The sequence below is a fragment of the Podarcis muralis genome, chromosome 3 (assembly GCF_964188315.1).
Source record: "Podarcis muralis chromosome 3, rPodMur119.hap1.1, whole genome shotgun sequence".
Classification (NCBI taxonomy): Eukaryota; Metazoa; Chordata; class Lepidosauria; order Squamata; family Lacertidae; genus Podarcis; species Podarcis muralis.
In genome coordinates, this window is record NC_135657.1 from 88376902 (window position 1) to 88395777 (window position 18876).

At 40.8% G+C, this 18876-nt stretch overlaps 1 protein-coding gene across 37 annotated transcripts in view; it reads left to right on the forward strand.

Annotated features, from left to right (window-relative positions):
- Positions 1-18876, forward strand: part of DST (dystonin) — a 301155-nt gene that overhangs the window by 153097 nt on the left and 129182 nt on the right. For 20 of the 37 annotated variants that reach the window (XM_077926290.1, XM_077926284.1, XM_077926293.1 and 17 more), the window contains 7 exons: positions 433-516; positions 2150-2257; positions 3639-3737; positions 5188-5331; positions 13556-13690; positions 17684-17772; positions 18246-18381. In XM_077926290.1, coding sequence (XP_077782416.1) covers positions 433-516; positions 2150-2257; positions 3639-3737; positions 5188-5331; positions 13556-13690; positions 17684-17772; positions 18246-18381 — 795 coding nt within the window. Of the gene's footprint in view, positions 1-432; positions 517-2149; positions 2258-3638; positions 3738-5187; positions 5332-6358; positions 9047-10120; positions 13464-13555; positions 13691-17683; positions 17773-18245; positions 18382-18876 lie in introns of those variants that run through there. The other 17 variants (XM_028722626.2, XM_028722632.2, XM_028722657.2 and 14 more) reach the window with 2 other exon arrangements.

Genomic DNA, 18876 nt, shown 5'->3' on the forward strand with positions numbered 1-18876 from the left:
CTGTAGTGAGCTGATAACAAATATCCACTTATAACATGCAGGTTTTGTTCTAGGGCTTAGATGTAAAGAATTAACAACTAAGCTAAAGATAGCCAGTTTCTGTTCAGCTAATAAGAAAAATTTCCTTTTAAGCAGTGTACTGGATATACCTCTATATCTTACATTATTAATAATCTAGTGTGTTTCTGCATATGTTGGTTGAGGGGCAACGCCCCCCCCCCCCCCTTTCCATTTTTCTTGTAGAGCCAAAGGTAATTTATAAAGAGGACCACAGGGAAACAGCCTTTCATGCTAAGTTTTTATACATAAACACAACTTTCACGTTTTCAGTCTAGTATGTTTTAAAAACAAGTAGAACACCAGCCTTTAAGATGGGGAAAGTTGCATAGGCTGATACTGTTACATACTAAAATTCTCTTGTTTATTTTACAGATGCTCGTGTCGGAAATAGAGACGAAACAAAACAAGCTAGATGAATGCCAGAAGCACTCAGAGCAGTATTCAGCTGCAGTAAAGGTAAAACTATAACTTCTGTGCACAGTTATTATTCTTTTTTTAATTCTTTGTGGAAATGTGAGCATTGCTCAGCATCCAGAATGATGACAGTGATGCTGCTGTTCCTGCACCTGGAAGTCTGGGTGTGGAAATGTGGAAGCTGCCGTGTCTTCTGAGAGATACACTTTACATATTGCTTCACATGTTGCTGTTACTGCCACAGCTGCTGCTCCAATCCACATTGTTAGGCTGCATTGTGTCAGTGGGTGCTGGCAGCAGTAGTGGGCCGGGGTGGCGGCTCTCAGCTGACCTCTAGCATAGGGAATCCGGCAGTGGCGTAGCATGGGGGGTGCAGGGGGGGCCGGCCGCACTGGGCGCAACATCTGGGGGGCGCTCGCTCGCACTCGCAGCTCTCTGCCCCTACTAAAATCCATGGGTTAGGAGGTGCCCCAGGTGCTGACAACCCACACTACGCCACTGGAATCCGGTGCTCCTTCCAGTGCGTTTGCAAAATGCTGACCTTGCTGCTGCCTCACCTCAACTTGCCCCTATACCTCGTAGTGGCGCTGTGGTCTAAACCACTGAGCCTCTTGGGCTTGCCGATCAGAAGGTCAGTGGTTTGAATCCCCGCGACAGGGTGAGCTCCCATTGCTCTGTTCCAGCTCCTGCCAACCTAGCAGTTCGAAAGCATGCCAGTGCAAGTAGATAAATAGGTGCCTCTGCGGTGGGAAAGTAAACGGCGTTTCTGTGCGCTCTGGTTTCCGTCACGGTGTTCCGTTGCGCCAGAAGCAGTTTAGTCATGCTGGCCACATGACCTGGAAAGCTGTCTGTGGACGAACACTGGCTCCCTCGGCCTGAAAGTGAGATGAGCACTGCACCCCATAGTCGCCTTTGATTGGACTTAACCGTCATGAGGCCCTTTACCTTTTTTATCTTAAACTGCAGCAGCACCACGGACCAGAGGTCAGGTGAGCAGTGCCACCCCACCATCCATCCTTTCCTCTGCTGCAGGTTGTAGTCTGTAATCAGACAATCCAACCTACCCACTTGAGTGGCAGCTTTACCTGTCACCAAAGCAACAGAGAAAAGCCAAGAGAAACCTCCAGTAGTCCTGTTCAGCTGTGTGCAGGCATTCTTTCCATCTCTACCTCTGTTTCCAGAGTGACAGGTTTTGCATGGAAAACCATAAATGAAAACTGCCAGTTGAGCTGAGGGAAGTTGCTGTTTCCCAGTCCAGTTATAATGTGAGTTCCACAGCAGCTGCATTGTCTTCTTTAACACTCCAGCTTCACTGCCCTAGTGTCACAGGATACCCAGGATATCTTCTGGTGACTGTCAGCTGACAGGAGGTAACCTTTCCCTCCCAATACCTTGCATCCCTTCCCCCTCAAAATCTGTTCTGGAAGGTGTTCCCCACCTTCCAACTGTCCAGATCTAGAGGGGGATCTAGAACTGTCCAGATCGTATGCTATAGGGGGATTGCCTAAAATTGCCTCCTTCCCAGTTCTCCCGATTCCCTTCTGTCAGCAGACCAGTCGCCATTGGATATCACCCATAGTCTTTAGTACTCAGATGAATTTATGCAGCACTTGAAAGACTCCTAGTATGGAACAAGTAGCTCACAGGTTTACCTATTTCCATTTATTTTCTGCAGGACTACGAGTTGCAAACGATGACATACAGAGCCATGGTTGACTCCCAGCAAAAATCTCCAGTGAAACGCCGAAGAATGCAGAGCTCCTCTGATTTCATTATCCAAGAGGTAGTTGGACGTGCCTTAATATATAATGCTTTATAATGGCCCACATTCCATTTCTGCATTGTGAAAGCTTTTGAGCCACGTTCATGAAATACTTTCAGTATAAATATACAAAGCTAGTAATTGATCATGTTACACCCTGCTGCTTCATTTTGGGTGCGGCTAGTCTAGCTACAGCTACTTGGACAATATATCCAGTCAGAGAGCCCAGTGTGGCAAACATTAGTCACCTGAAGTTGCCAGTGTTACATAGATTAGTTTACCACATTATTCCAGGGTGCAATTTCACCAGTTTCCATATCATCAACTTCAGTGGAATGCGCAAATGTGCAGTTGTGGAATGGACTGTGGCCAGTGCCCGTGATTCAGAAGAGAGGTGGTTGCCCAGAGGTAGAGTACATGATTTGCATGAAGAAGGTTCCAGGTTCAACTAATGGCATCTCTAGCAAAAGGAATCACAGGTTGCATGACAAGGAACATCTGGTGGATGATACCTTAGAAAGCTTTTACTCATCATAGATAGTACTGAACTGGCTGGAACAGTTGGTCTGATTCAGTATAAGGTAGATTAATGTGTCCAAAAGAGTTAATGAGGATTTGTAAACAAAAAACCCAAAATCACTCCAATTTAGAAGTGCAGTGTAGGTAGGGAGTTCTTTAGAGTTAAAGGATCTAAAGAACTTAGATTAAAATGTGGATACTGGTGACCATAGGGTAAAAGTACAACAAACTGACCAGCGTTTGGAACCTATCCCTGGCTGTGATTGAAATGAGGTGCAAATAGACATTTCTTTGTTCAAGAGTTTGCAAGCTCACGCATCAGCAAGATAGAGATTAAGTGCAATCGAGACTGAATATAATCACAGACTCTGTGAATGATACAAAGAGTTACAGAATGATTTATGAAGGGTTATGTTCCTTTATATGGCTGTAACCCTCATGACTTTTCGGGACCCTGAAGCATCCTTTTCTAATATAACATATTGAATGATGTCCCTGCTTCATACAGAAAAATGTGTTGGGATTCATTGCATTCAATAATTCATAAAATAAATGATTTAAGGTGTGAGGGGTTAGGAGATTAATCCCATGATGAATTTGGTCCTTCATCTTTCATTCTTAAGAGCACCTCCACACCTGCTACCCCCAAAGCAGACAGAAGTCAACTCCTCTCAACACTCTGTTTGCTACACTGATTCTTCTAAGAATCTGTTGGACTCAGGGTCATCTTTCTAATGTGTTTTGTATATTATGATTTAGGAAGACGCAGTGCATTTTTATTTCAGAAATCATCTTGTAACCTTATTTGTTCTATATAAAAGTAAATAAATTTAAGACACTCCATTTCAGTATGAATCAGTACTGTTCCTCTGTTTCATTGCAGTTTATGGACTTACGAACACGCTACACAGCTTTGGTGACTTTGATGACTCAGTATATAAAGTTTGCTGGTGACTCTCTCAAAAGGCTGGAGGAGGAAGAGGTAAGTCAGCAGATAACTTTCAAAGGGATGGTAAAACCGCTAAGATAGCTATACTTTTTTAAGTATAAGGATAGATGATGTGAACTCCTTACGTACTCTCTAGATATAAAATGAAGGTTGACATCACGTATCTAGTGAACACCAAGACAGACCTGAAATTATCCACCCTCATTGTCCTTACTATTTTTACTACTTTAGTTTGCTAAAATTCTATTGCAGGATATTGGTTCTATATGAGAATTTCCCTAAGGTACTGAGAAACTTGTAAAATACCTTTATATTTATTGGCTCATAAGCTCTCTCACACTGCCGTGCTTTCAACTTAGCAGCTGGATTTGATAGTAGTCTTAAGTAGTGATGACAGGATGAACGGATGAACAGGGTTGGGAAGTATGGTGAAGGGAGGCATCTGCATGCAAGCAAAGATATCTCAATAGTTCCTGTGATGTATAGTATTGAACAAGACCAATTCAGAAAAGAGTTTTCTATTCAGTCTGCAAATAAAAATGACAGGCAGACAAAGCTGCCAGTGGAGGCAGTGCATGTTGCTGATGAAAGGGAGGAGAAATTTAAATGGTCTATTTCACTGAAGGAGAGAGCAGGAGTACATGGAAAAACTAATTCTGAGCCTGTGATGAGAATAAAGGATAGAAGTCTGAAGGCAGGACATTATCCCATGGGAATCAGCCCAATTGAACAACCCACTTGCCTTTCAGAAAGGTTGCACACTGAGAACCTGAATAAAGGCTTTGAAAAATATTCTCACAGAGTACTGATAAAAGTGGAAGAGAATAGTGAAACAGCTGAATTGTTAGCCATTGTTGCAAAACTGCCCTAAGCAATTTAAAACCAAGGGGGAATCAGTAAGACAGTACAGCAACAATTAAAACATGTGTCCTTCTGATAGGTGAATACTACTAATATATTACATAATATGTCTCTAGATAGCAGCGATTTTAGAACAGCTACCCCACAAGAAAGACTGTACAAACTCCAAAGAAAATAAATGTTGAAGGCTAAGGAAGCACAACTTGTTTCTATGCTGTTTCAAAGGTTTACACAGTAGAAAACACAGTTATACAGCATTGTCTAAAAGTGTATGAACCAAATTGTGGTATGATGCAAAGCAACATCAACCAAAATATGAATTCAGTATTGTTACATTATTCAAATAAATAGTGATGTAGTGCTGATCAGTTCCCGAAGCAAAATAATTTTGAGGAAGGATAATTTGGACATGAACCAAGAAAGGAAAAAATTGAAGATACCCTTTCTTGCAATCTGCAAATGCTGAGAGTTGTCTGAGAACGTTGTCTGTGGTTTGACCACTCTATTCACTGGTGTTCATAAAGAAAATGTAGAGATGGAAGTGGTTATGTTTTAAAAAAAAAAGGAAGGATTTTTTCTAGCTGAGTCAGTGCTGCATAAAGATGTACATGACCATTCAAAGCTACTCAAAGAAGACAAAAACCCTAAACTGAGAGAGGATGTCAGGAGAACAAAGTATGGAAACACAGGAAACGAACAGCCAGTTTTTGAATCAAGAATGTGCAGAGAAAGCATAGGCCAAAAGGAGGAAATAAAAAAGAAAGAGGTACATAGTTATATTGAAAATCAGAGGCAATCATAATGAATACAATAGTATTATAGAAATAAATACAAATTCAAAATCATTCCTAATCATCACTTGAAACTTAAATATGTCTTTGTGTGGTGGGAAAATTGATTTAAAACTGATTCAATGGAGTTGCAATATTTAAACAAACTGCTAAGCTGTTGATTTGCATATTCATTCATTTATGTAGCAACATCAGCTACAGAAACCTCCCAGCTGACAACTTGTTGTGCTGATCAGGATTAGTGGGCGGGGAGATAATTAAATTATTACATTTTAACAATCGTTAGCATTGGCATTTCCAAGTATCTTGTGGTTTGTGTTATATACCAGTAGATGTCGCATTTATTGGTGTAATGGGACATCTACTGGAAAATAAAATCTCATTTAACAGCAATATTTAGAAAGAATTAAATTCAATCCAGAAGGAAATAAAGCTGCCTTTGCATTAGTATGTCTTGGTGAGTTAATGATACTGTAACGTTGTGCTAGTCTTTTGTTAAAAGAAAGAGCATTATTTTCAGAGCCTGGATAACTATTGTTGAAGGACATGGCTAATTAAATGTGGTTTCTTGCTAATTGTACCATGTTTTACACTAAAACACTCTCCTTTTCTTATTCAACTAACTATCAAATGATGAAGTGCTTTCTTCTTGCATGGTGTGTTTTGCTGAGAAGTTGCTCTGTAGCTTTTAAGCAAGGACTCATGCAAGTGAGCTTCTGGGCATCACCTTCAACCTATGAAACAACTCTTATCCTGAAAGCAAAGGGATTCTTCTTGAGGACTTCAGCTGGTGGATTCCTTCACGCAGCTTTCTCTTTACTCTAACTAATGGTCCCTTTCTGATGGTGACAGTGGTGGTGGGAATCCCTCAGTCTGTGCTGCTGACATGCTGTAGTTGAAGTTTGTAAGTATTTGCAACTGTGCATTTTAACATTACAACATTACCTAACGTTTTAAAAGAATGGATTTCAATGTTTCTTGTTGCCTTATTTTTTTTGGCAGATCCTGAAGAACAAGGAGGCACTAGTACGTGGTGAATATTCTGATCTGGAGCAGCAGCAAAAAGAAGTAATGAGTGAGAACAGAAAACTTATGGAGAGGATAAATGAGCTTGAGGAGATGTTGGATGAGTTGAGGAAACAGAAGTTCCAGTTGGAAGTAGAACTTCCAAAAGCAAAGGCCGATGCAGAGAAAGAAATGAAGAAGCAGCAGACAAAAATGGAGGAGATTTCTCTCCAGAAAGCCAAGGCTGAGCAAGAGGCAAAGCGCTATCGCATGGAACTAGAGGATGCTCTTAAAGAGAAAGAAGATGCAGAGCAGGAATTGGAGCGGGTGAAGCAGCTCGCTTTGAAGACGGAGGCTCAGAGAAGTATGGTTGAAGAAAAGTTCAGAGCTTTCAGAATGCAGCTAGAGGAAACTGCTGTGGCTAGAGATGCTCTTGAAGATAAGTTAAGAAGGAAGGACACCAATCTTCAAGATTTAGAGCAGCAAAAGAAAGCACTGATGGAGGAGCTGAGGAAGAAGACTGCTGAAGAAGAGAAGCTTGTGAAACTCATTAAGGAAATGGAACAAGACATGGAGTTTCAAGGTAGTCTAGTGAAAAGCAAGTGCAGAGAAAAGGAAATAACCGAAGTCAGAAGGCAAATTACTATAATAGGACAAGAAACTCTGTTGCCAACAGGTTCAGACATTTTCAGAGAAAAGCAAGAACTGAAAAACGTTGAGGAATTCCAGCAACTGGTGGATGAGCTAACATTTGCCAACAAAAAGTCCGAGAAAACCATCAAAGACCTAAAATACGAACTGTGTGAACTTGAACTGCAGAATGCGTCTGCTGAAGAAAAGGCTCGCTTACTAAAAGAAAAACTGGATGATGCCAATAGTTCTCTCAGGCGCCTTAAAGTAGAGCTGGATCAGAAAGAGCTGGTAGAGCAAGGATACTTGGAGCAGCTGAAGGAGCTTGACAGGCAGCTGCAGAAAACCACAGGCAAAGCTGAAGAGGTAATGCAAGAAGCCATGGATCTGAAGAAAATAAATATGAAGTATCAAGAAGAGCTGAGGTCACTTCAGAAGGAAAAGGCACTGTTAAAGATGGAGCTGGAGGAGTTGGCTAGGACACACACACACACTGAAATTACTATTCAGCAATTGCATTCCCAAATCACTTCTCTTCAGCAAGAAAAAATGGCAGCGGAACAGAGAACTGTTTCAAGCAGAGGGGAAGCAACCAGCCTACAAGAACAGTTAAAAAAAATGCAGGAACAATTCCTTCAAAAGACAAGAGAAGAAAAAGAAAACCAGCTGAAGATTCAAAGACTGAAAGATGATTTAGCAGATAGCAATCACTTAGTGGAAAAGCTAAAACAGAAGGTTGAGGAGCTTTCTAGATGGAACAGCGAGACCAAAATAATGATGACTGAAGTCCGGACTGATTCGGAGAAGATAATTCTTGAAAGACAAATTATTGACAGGAAAAATGATGAATTAAAAGCCCTGGCTGAAGGTTTCAAAGAGCAACTACGTATCACAAATGAACAACTGCACAAACAGATAATACTTGAGCAGGAGCACTTGGATCACATCAAGAGATTAGAAGATGAGCTAATAAAAGCAAAAGAATTAGCCGGTGAATTTAAGCAGAAATGTGACAGGGACAATGCTTATAACATGAATGCAGAGATGGAAATAAGAAACCTACGTACTCAGATGAGCACATTCACTATGGAAATGAAGATGAACGAGCAGAAGGTCCAGCAGCAGCAGTCCCATATTCATGAGCTCAATAGCAAGATGAAGAAGCTGCAAGATGACTTGCATCAGAAGACCTTGGAGGAACAAATGGCACGCCAAAATGTGGCTTTACTTCAGGAAGAATCAATTGCGTTCAAGCATTCTGCGGAAGAGTTTAGGAAGAAATTTGAAAAACTCTTGGAAACGCACAACATAGCGGAAAATGATATATCTGGTATCAGGATGGAATGCATCACCCTGCAGCAAGAAAACCACATGGCTCAAGACAACATTAGAATGTATAAACTTCAAATTGAAGACCTGCAAGACAGACTTCAGAAATCCCGTGAGCAGCTTCAGCAAGGCAAGCATGCAGAAATGGAGTATGTGCAGAAATACCGCAAAATGGAAGAAGAGTTGCAAATGCATAGGCGGACAGTAGAGAACTTGAAGCACCAAATAGACCTGCAGAAAAGAGATCACGGCAATCAGCTGCGTTGGTTTCAGAATGAGATCAACAAAAGGAACATCCAGTTAGACTTTGGGTGGAAGGGAAATGGGTTTAGTTACTTGGGAGACACCTCCCCAAGAGATTTTGAACATATTAACCTGTGTACGACCACATCTCCTTTATTAAGAAGGAGACACCTAAGTGGCTCAAGTTGCAAATCTGAACCGCTGGTTGCACAGAAGTTGCAAACAGTTGCCACTGATTCATTGCAACGAGAGAAGCCATTCCAGTTGTCCGGAGTAACCCACCAACTGGAAAATGGAATAAGTCAACAGTCCTATGCCGAATATGTTTCCCAGACAAGCACAGAGTTTGAGATAACGGTTGATAAGAGCAACCCTATCACAAGAATTTCAGAAATAGATAAATTGAGAGACGGCAAACTCCTCAGTTCCAGGCTTGAAGAGAGTTATGAAGTGGGCTTAGGGAAGCGCCTGCATCCATTGGAGGTACATGGCACATTTGATGGCGTTTGATATTGCTTGGGTGGTGGTGTTACAGATTTCTGTTCTCCTGTAATCTTCATTGCTTTTCTGTTCTATTTCTATGTTTTCATCTTATCTGATATCGAACACTTTCTTACATCTGGCATGCATCAATCCACATTATAACCTTAAGGCATTTGTGCAGATGCAGTAGCTGCTTGCATGTGTGGAAGCAAAAATTTCACCCACCAACACCCACCAAAAGGTTCCCCCCTTTATTTAAAAGAGGGGGCCCTACATACCGAAGAGACACTTCTCTGCAAAATGGTGTTTGCCGGATAAAAGCAGCAGGCAGAATGATGTGTCTTTACACCATTCTCTGCCCACAGTTGTCCCCACGCCCTATGATTTCAGCAAGACATGAGGTGGAGGCAAAAAGTGCCGTTCTAACCTGAAAAGCTCGCCATCCAACTGCAGAATGATTATTTGTGGCCTACAGAAGTCCAAGAGCTCTCTTAAGTATTGTACTGCACATACAACAGGCCTGGCTTCCTAGAATGAAGAAAGAAATTCACAAATCCAAGTTGTTCACATCCACATTAGATTTTTTAAAGTGGTACTTGGAGCAAAAAGGTGCAGTCTCTCATTTCTCCCAAAGGAGTGACCCTATTCAGGGTTCTCTCAGCAGTTTCCTCCAAACTGGCCAGCTGCACTCTGTATTCCATGGCTACTGAGCATGCTCTGAGCATTGTCTCCTTTGAGGGTTTGTTTGGTTTTGCCCCCTTAGGTTTTAATATATAGTACTTCTATGAATCTTGGGGATTTTCTGCCCGCATTCACCTCCTGAGTTTGCAATTAGAAGGGTGATGATATTGCTAAGAGATAGTTTCTCTTTTTACACTTTGCTGTCATTCCATCCCACTTTCCTTCTCAAACCAAATTCCATATTGCCAGGGTTAATAAAGTTTGCTGATTCTTAGTGTTTGCTGTTCATATTCTGCATCTCTCCCCCTCCCCCGTTTATGGGCTAGATTAATAACTTGATGCTCTTTTCTAAGTACAGTATCCTTCATGATGTCAAACAATTCCTATTTACAGAATCTCCAAAATGAAGATTTATCAAAGATCAGTGCCATCTTAGAGGAAAAGCAAGCCAAGGAGGTTGCTCTGATCCCCTCTGAATATGATAATATCAAATTTCAAGGTCTCCGGCATGATGTAACTGCCAAGCAGTTGATTGAAGTTAAACTTCTAGACCTGAGCACGGCTGAACAGCTTCATTCAGGAAAGAAGGCCATTGCTGAGGTTCAAAAAAATCTTGAGAATTTTTTGACTAAACCTACTGCAATAGCTGGGTTGTATATTGAATCTAGTAAAGGGAAGGTCTCATTTGCTTCTGCAGCTAAGCAGAGAATAATTGAAAAAGCATCTGTGCTAGCACTGCTTGAAGCCCAGGCCGCCACTGGTTTTATCATTGACCCCACAGCAGGTCAGAAATACTCTGTTGATGATTCAGTTGCCAAGGGACTTGTAGATCATGAATACAAAAGCAGGCTTCTTGAGGCAGAAAAGGCAGTTTTAGGATATCTATTTTCTGGGAAAAAGCTGTCTGTTTATCAAGCAATTGAAACCAGAATCCTTGAAAGGCAGAAAGGCAAAAGTTTTATTGAAGCTCAGATAGCAAGTGGAGGTATTATTGACCCTGTGAGAAGTGTCCGTGTGCGTCCTGAAGTTGCGGTCCAGCTGGGCTTGCTGAACAACACCGTTCTGAAATTTATATATGAACATTCCAGTAATAAAAAAGTCTTCCAGAATCCAAATAATAGGCAGGCCATGTATTATAATGATTTGCTGAAGCTGTGTTTACTTGATATCGGAAGCAAATGCTTCCTGCTCCCTGTTGGGGAGAGAAAAATAACCACTCCGTCTGCAGAAAAAATTCATAAAATATCTGTGGTAGATATTACAACTGGAGCAGAAATGACCTCCTATGAGGCTTATAAGAAGTCCCTGATAGACAAAAGTACCTACCTCCAGCTGTCAGGGCAAGAATTTCAGTGGAAAGAATCCACATGCTTTGATCACCATGGAAATTCTTACCTTGTGCTGACAGACCTAAAAACTGGAATGCAGTTCAACATTGACGAGGCGTTAACTGATGGCAAAGTTGATAGAATGCTGGTCAGTCAATACAAGGAAGGGCAAATCACAGCCAGCGAGCTTGCGGATGTTTTGTTGAGCAATTCTAAACCACGCACAGATGTCAACAGCCCCATTGCTGGTGTCTGGCTGCCCGAGACAAATGAGAGAATGCCTCTTCTGAAAGCTGCTCGCAAAAACCTAGTGGAGAGAACCACGGCACTGAGGTGCCTTGAAGCACAAGCAAGTACGGGAGGTATAATTGATCCCTTTACTGGGAAGAGATATAGTGTGGCAGAGGCCTTGCAAAGGGAGCTGATTGATGAGGCGTCTGCTAAGCACGTCCAGCAGTGTGAACTGGTCTTTACTGGGATTATTCACCCTGTAACAAACAGTGTTTTGTCAGCCGTTGAAGCAATGAATACAAATGTCCTAGAGAAAGAAATGGGCACTCGCTGCCTAGAGTATCAACATCTGACTGGTGGATTGATAGATCCCAAGTCTCATTGCAGATTATCGATGGAAGAAGCTATTAAAAGGGGCATTATTGATGCCGTCACTGCTACAAAGATGAAAAATGACAAATTCTACTTAAAAGGTATTACATGTCCCAAGACAAAGAAGAAATTGACATATAAAGAAGCCCTTGATAATGCAGTTTTTGACTGCCACACAGGGCTACGATTGCTAGAAGCAGCTGAGCTCATTTCCTCAGGAATTTCTAGTCTGTATTTTTCCTCACAGTCATAATTTAACAATGGAAGTTATTAAATTGGCCTGCAGTAATTTAAACCATCTGGCTCATGGAAATGATTCCCTGTGATTTAATTGGGTTGTGAAATAGGATTCCTGGCTGATTTCTAAGCAGAACAAAGCATTTTGAGTTTGCTTATGTATAGTTTTCAGCATCCAGTAGATTTAACGTTGCTCCATGCTTGTAATTATGATACACAATTTGATAAGAGTTAAGCACTTCTATGCCCCATTGATTTTGGTGGAAGATTTAAGCTAATGCTTTACTTCTCCCTGAAATCATTAGGACCTGAATGTACTTAAAACTACTGTATGCCTGAATTGTTCCTCTATGTTGTATAAATGGTATTAGCAGCTTGCTAACTGGGATCATTGTAGTAGCAATGTGTTGCAGAGTTGTTGTTGTTGTTTTTGCCATTCCAGCTGCTCTTGGGAAATTTTCAGAAGTAAAACAGTATGCCCTGTTGCATTTATTTTATCATATGTATGATGCAATACTATCCTGCAAAATAAAATAAAAATCTAGAGTTGGAAAGCGACCACAAGTGTCATCTAGTCCAATCCCCTGCAATGCAGGAATATTTTGCCCAACGTGGGGCCCAAACCCATGACCCTGAGGTTAAGAGTCTCATGCTCCACTGACTGCGCTATCTCCATTGATTCAGCCAACGTTAAACAGGGAGCTAAGTATGTAAACCCTCCCATTGAAGTCAATGGCACTTGAATATTTGTGTGCAACTTAATATGCAATATCATAAATAGATTTGACAGGATGCAAAGATTACTGTGGTGTGGGTTCTGTCATAAAGACTGGATATTCTTCTAACGGCATGTTTACATGGAAGCAAGCCCCTCTGTGTTCGGTGGCAGTTACTCCCTTGTAACAGCACAGTGCTCCCCATGTCTACTCAGAAGAAAGTCCTGCTGAATTTAATGGGTTGTAGTCCTTAAGTGGGGTTAGTATGGCAGCCCAAGTTACATGGGGATAAGATTCTCAGTGGCACTGGAAATGATAGACTTCTGTTACATGATTATTGTTTTTCTGGTTTTCCTCCTACTACATGATTCTTTGCATTTTAAAAAAACCCACCATATTAAACTTAAACCTGAAATCGGCAATAAAGTTGGCTACAAAATTAGTAATTTTCCTCCTCAGGAAAAACATGTAAGGTGCTATGTTAATTGCACAGAATTTAAGTATATTATTGAATTTCATTGCCTTCTTCAACAGCATGATAATCTAGAACTGGGTGTACATCTAATGCAAAGGCTGTGATTTAGAGTGTTTTCCCTTGCAAACCCTTGCTTAGATTTGGCTTGTGCAGTGGTGGCTGGGAGGTTTCTGTAATGTGAGTTCCATCATCTATGTATATGAATGTGTTTATATGTATCATAATGGCTATCTTAGTTTTTTCAGATGTTTTGAATTAATTACTTCAATTACTTTTTTATTATTGTTTACCTTTTTTTAAAAAAAAAGCATGCATAAGAATGACTGTGGTAATGGGGATAAAAAAAGAAAATAAAAAATAAAGCTCATTATCTGGCATCTTCCACAATAAAATTTTTGACAGTGTAACTGTCAGCTTAATATACCTGCAATTTTAAATATATATATTTGCAATGCACATTGTTCATCAGAAGTCAGTGGAAGAGGAGAAGAAAGAACACGTCGAAAAAGCTGGGGACTTACTGAAATGGGTTTCAAACATCACCAAGAGCCTCGGCAAAGGTGGAGGAGAAAAGTCTGAAAAAGCAGATTCTCCTAAGAAACAGGTATTAAAACACTGCTTGAGAGTAGATGGTACCAGGTGCATGGCACAGTGTTGTTTTGTCTTGTTCCTTGCATCCTTTAAAGTGCCAAATGTGGCACAAGAACATTTCATTGTATTCAGCTTATATTTTACTCAAAGAAAACCCATTGAACTTCCTGGACCTAAGTTAGTCACGCCTATTAATATCAATGGGTCTGCTCTGAGTAGGGCTGGCATTGGATACAACCTTTACTTTAAAGTGCTTAAGAACAAATATAATTACATACTAGTGTTTTTATTTAAATTCACCAGACTACATAACTGTTACATGGGTGTTTTTTCCTGAAAGACTACATTCAAGACAAAAAGGAGAAACATTGTTTGGACAATAATATTCCCTACTTATGATGGGAAATGATAATACCTTCATGCCTTTCCCACCAGGTGTTCCTGGCTAGTCCTCTGAATGTTAATATGGGGGTGTAATTTTTTTATAAGTTACAGGAGTTGTCAACCTTTGAGGCCCATTCAGAACTCATATAGCGTGTACTAAGGGTACGATCCATTTAGTTTTTTAATCTCTTCCAGGTCAGCACACACTAACCCCCCCCCCCTAAGTTCTTTTACATGGATTCTAGGCAAAAGTTTGTCTGGTAGAATAGAAACAATCCTCTTGAATTTGCATGAGTTTACATGGGATGCCGCCCACAAAAACCTATCAGATTAAATCTTACAGTAATAGACTATATTAAAAATCACAAGTCTGGTGTTTGCTAATGTCACAGAAATCTGGATCCAAAGCACTTCTCTTCATATATTTTCACAGTTTTTACAGAGGATCACAGCAAAACTATCAGAGTAGACAAAGAGGTGGCACACGGTTTAGTGATGGTTTTGCAGGGATCTCCTGCAGTTGGCAGCCACAAAGCTCTGTTGTGTGCATCCATCACAAATGGCACCAGATCCATGATTTTCAGTTTAGTCAGTGGAACAGATGTGATGGGATTTGATGGTGGTTAGGTAGGAGAAATTTAAAAACAGTTTGGAAGGGATCATTCCCCCACTTCCTGACTCCTGTAGCCTCCCCACTTTCTCCCACTGGCCACTCCCATTTTCTTACTTTCAGCCATCCCCGTTTTCCGCCTAATCAGGTGCTGAATTGAACCTGTAGAACTAACAGAGGAAATGGGAAAGAGAATGACTCTTCTTGTTTCCTCCTTCAACTCCATTGATGTTTCAAGAGGGGGCCTCATGATGAAGGGGGCAGTGAGACAGGGGGTGTATCAGATTCTTCATGGGCACAAGGGGGCATTCTCAAGGCCACTACTACCTTGGAAACTCCAGGGACTTCATAAAACCCAATGATTATAGGCCCAAATCACATTGCTTTCCCCAATTTATTAGGGAGTAGCAATCACACAATTTAAGTTTATTATATTTTACCCCCCCACACACCCCATTTCCAAATGTCACACTGTATTCAAATAAGGGGTGGAGGTGGGAGGCATATTGGAGGCTGAGTAGGAACCTGAAATCTCAAATCCGCCAAGAGTTAACATCCGAACCAAACCCTTGAAATCTGCAGTCAGCCCTGTGCCAGCAAGTAATTTGAAGAACTTAAATGATACAATATTTTACTGGTCCCATTGCATGATACCAAGAAACTCTTCAGTCTTTCATACTTGTGTTGTGCCTAATGTAACTGGAAATGCATGTGTCCACATGCATATTGAATACATGGAGAATATGCAGATAATAGCACTACTGCTCAGACTTGGGGCCAAGCTACACATGACATTACTCAGCATAGTTTGTCCTCAAGCGCAAGCTGCTGCTTCCAATAAATGCCAGGACAATGGGTGGGCAATCTAGATCTGGAACCCTAGCTGTAGGTGGAGTTTAACCTGTTGCCCCTGCTATGTTCCTGATCTTGGGGGACCCCCAGAATGTGGAATTTGGATTGGAGGAAAAGATCTCCCATTGTTACGGACAGATGTCTCCCCCCCCCCCCTGCAAATTGTAGACACGTGGTGAGATCCAAATCAGGGTCCCAGCATGAGGCAAAGGGTTAAAGACTGCCCCTCCCCCCTATCCACCTCACCACGGTCCCATTCTGAATTGGGCTTCCTGTCCTGGCAATTTGTGAAAGAAAAAGCTTGCAGACAAGTACAAACTGCCTGGGAAATTGACACGTATCTTTTGGTGCATTTAATTGTATGATTTCCAGAGAAAATTAACACCAAACAACGAAACACTTTTATATTTTCATTAGAAAAGCCCTTGCTTGCAGTTTTTTATAGATACAAAAAAGCCACTTACTGAAATCCGCCTCATCGTCATAACGTACAGTGACCAAGAAGCAGTTTTAAACCACTGGGTTTGCATTCCCTCTTAACCATTAGGTTAAAATGGGCCACCTGTATCACACTGCAATCTTTTTCTTTCTCTCTAGTTCCTTTAAATTGTGGCTTACCCAGTATGCTAAATAGCATTTGTAAGGGGAGTATCTTGAATATCTGTATCCATCGTAGTATAGAGTAACTCCAAGGTGCAGAGATTGTGTGCACCAGCAGAACATTTTCACGTGACTTCCGTGAGCAGTTGTTGGGTGGTGCTCACAATGAGTAAGACTTCCTTCTTCTGGTACTCAAAACAATTTTGGAACTATTACAACAAGGTGACTGTTGCATTTTAATTTCGTATATGAAAGAATGGTTCCATGCCCTGTATCCATATACTATGTACCCCATGTAGGACTTCCAAAAAAGAAATCTGAAATAGACTAGACCAGAATTGATCTGATTAGTTTCACTTCTGTCAGTTCTATGGAATAAGAGAAAGCAGGGATACACTTAAGAGTTGGGAACCCTCATGGTTGAAAAGTGGGGGGGGGGTGTATAAGGCTCATCCACATTTTCAGCTCTGGTTAGAGTTGGCAAGCTATAACTTTTTCCTTGATATATGGAGAGTTGCATTTAATATTGTTTGAGAACTCCTGGTTTGGAAATACTTGAGAATAAAAGATCAGTATCCTGGGTAACTATACAATTCACACAAAATCCACAAAGGAAGTTAAGTGAGGTAGCTGATTTAACTTATTAAAATACTGAAAACGATAGCTTGGAAATTGTATAGACATCTTTGGTTGCAAGACATCCTGTGAGGGAGTAATATCAGAGCATTTGACTTCACGCATCAAGGCTGTTCTTAATCTGGTAGTTGATTATTTACAAACTGTCTAAAACAACTTGGGGAGCATTTGGTCCTCCCATATGTTCCTAACTACAACCTCCAGTATCCCTGGCCATTATCCATTCCTACTGGAGCTGATGGGAGTTGTAGTTCAGCAACATCTGGTCGGAAACAAAGACCAGAACAGTTTAGACAAAAGTTTTGAAGAAGGTCACCTAACAAATGTTTTTAGTAGTGGGTGTCCGTATTTATACCTAAAATTAATTAGGGTTCTCGTGTTCCTAGTAATCTATAAACACAACCTTAGTGTTCCATAACCAAGCATGTATTTATGGCTCATTAATAAGGGTCAAGTTGGCTAAAAAGGGATTTGCAATATAGGCTATTGCTGTTACATTGGGTTGTACCTGATGCTGCTGTCGCACATGCTCAAAGGACTTCCCTTCGTACAATAAGCTATTTTGTGTTTTTATCTTGTATTTTCATACTGTGAACTGCCCTGAGATCTATGGATGAAGGGTGGTATGCAAAAGAATAAATAGACTTGCCACCCCCTCTCCCCTGCAACTCCCTGTGCACCCTCAAAATCTGTTTCAGAGGGTTGGGGGACCATGCAAGGTGAGGAAGGGGAAGTCTCCTTGCACAAGCAGAACACTGTTCATACATCGCTGGATACCACCCATTATGCCCTTGATAATGTTCCTGAAATGCTCACTCCTTTCTCAGCTTTTTGCTTTACCTTTTATGTACATTTCTTATCCCCACTCCCTTTTTTATTTTATTTCTAGAATGGAGTTGTGAACATATTTTCCTCCTTTTTTAGATATCTTCTGACGAACTATTAACCAAGAAAGAACAGATATCAGAAGCTTTGCAAACAACACAGACGTTTTTAGCGAAACATGGTGATAAGTAGGTTCATTGTGATTATTGCATTTTAAAATTAGTTGTGCCCTTTCAGAATTTGTGTTGAGGACGAGTTTCAGCCATTCCATATATAAAATCAGTGTGCAGGCAGCAGATATCCTCTAGCTTCAGGAGTTCTTATATGAAATCTGAAACAATGGGGTATGGGTGGGTACTGCCCCTTCTACCTTATAAATGGCACCTTACTTAATTCAACTAAAGCAGTTTGCATTAATTAATGGTGGTACTAATAATTGCACAGCTTGTTACCAGTGTATCCCTGGGAATAACTGCCCATATGACCGCCACCACTGCCAAGTTATCAGCTTACAAAGCAAACCTTTTCTCCAGGTCTGCTGGAACATGTCTTCATAGCATGATGTTGAATTCCACCCTGTATGTTTATTTCTTGAGGGAACAACTAATGTTTAGAAATTGCTAGCACTTCCATTCACATCTTCTATTCCCCCTCCCAAAAGAATGACAGATGAAGAGAAAAATGAAATGGAAAACCACGTGAGGTCCCTGCAAGAAGGTTATAAACTGTTGTCCAATGAAGATTTGAAGCAGTTGCAGCAGGAACAAGATGCAGATAATGAAAACGTGGATGAAAAGGTAGTCAACAGTTTGAGTTATGTTGCTGGCTATAGTATATATGCTTTTCTGAATCTGATCCATTGCATGGTTTTGGAATTTTGTATGAATACTAAAAACAAAAACCTGCACCGAATTGTGTGTATTACACAAACAAAATCAGAACTAAAAGAATGACAGCTTTCGATCGGTTTGTGGAATTAGAATTATAGCTGAATGTCTATAAATGGACAAGTGGAAAGTTGTATATGAACAGGCTTTTATACCTTGTGTCTTGCATGAACTAAGAGCATAGAATCATACATCACTTAACCCTTCTTTTTAAAAGCCATACTTTGAATTCTGTCAAACATCTATACTTCAGAAACATGACACCACGTGGAAGTTCCATAGCCTCTCTACTCTTCTATATGCTCTCCGATAAGTATTTCAGGAAGTATGCCATATTTCCGAAGTTTATTAAATTTCAACTGGGTACATCGTTTGGAGTTTATAGTCACATTAACTGTGAGATAA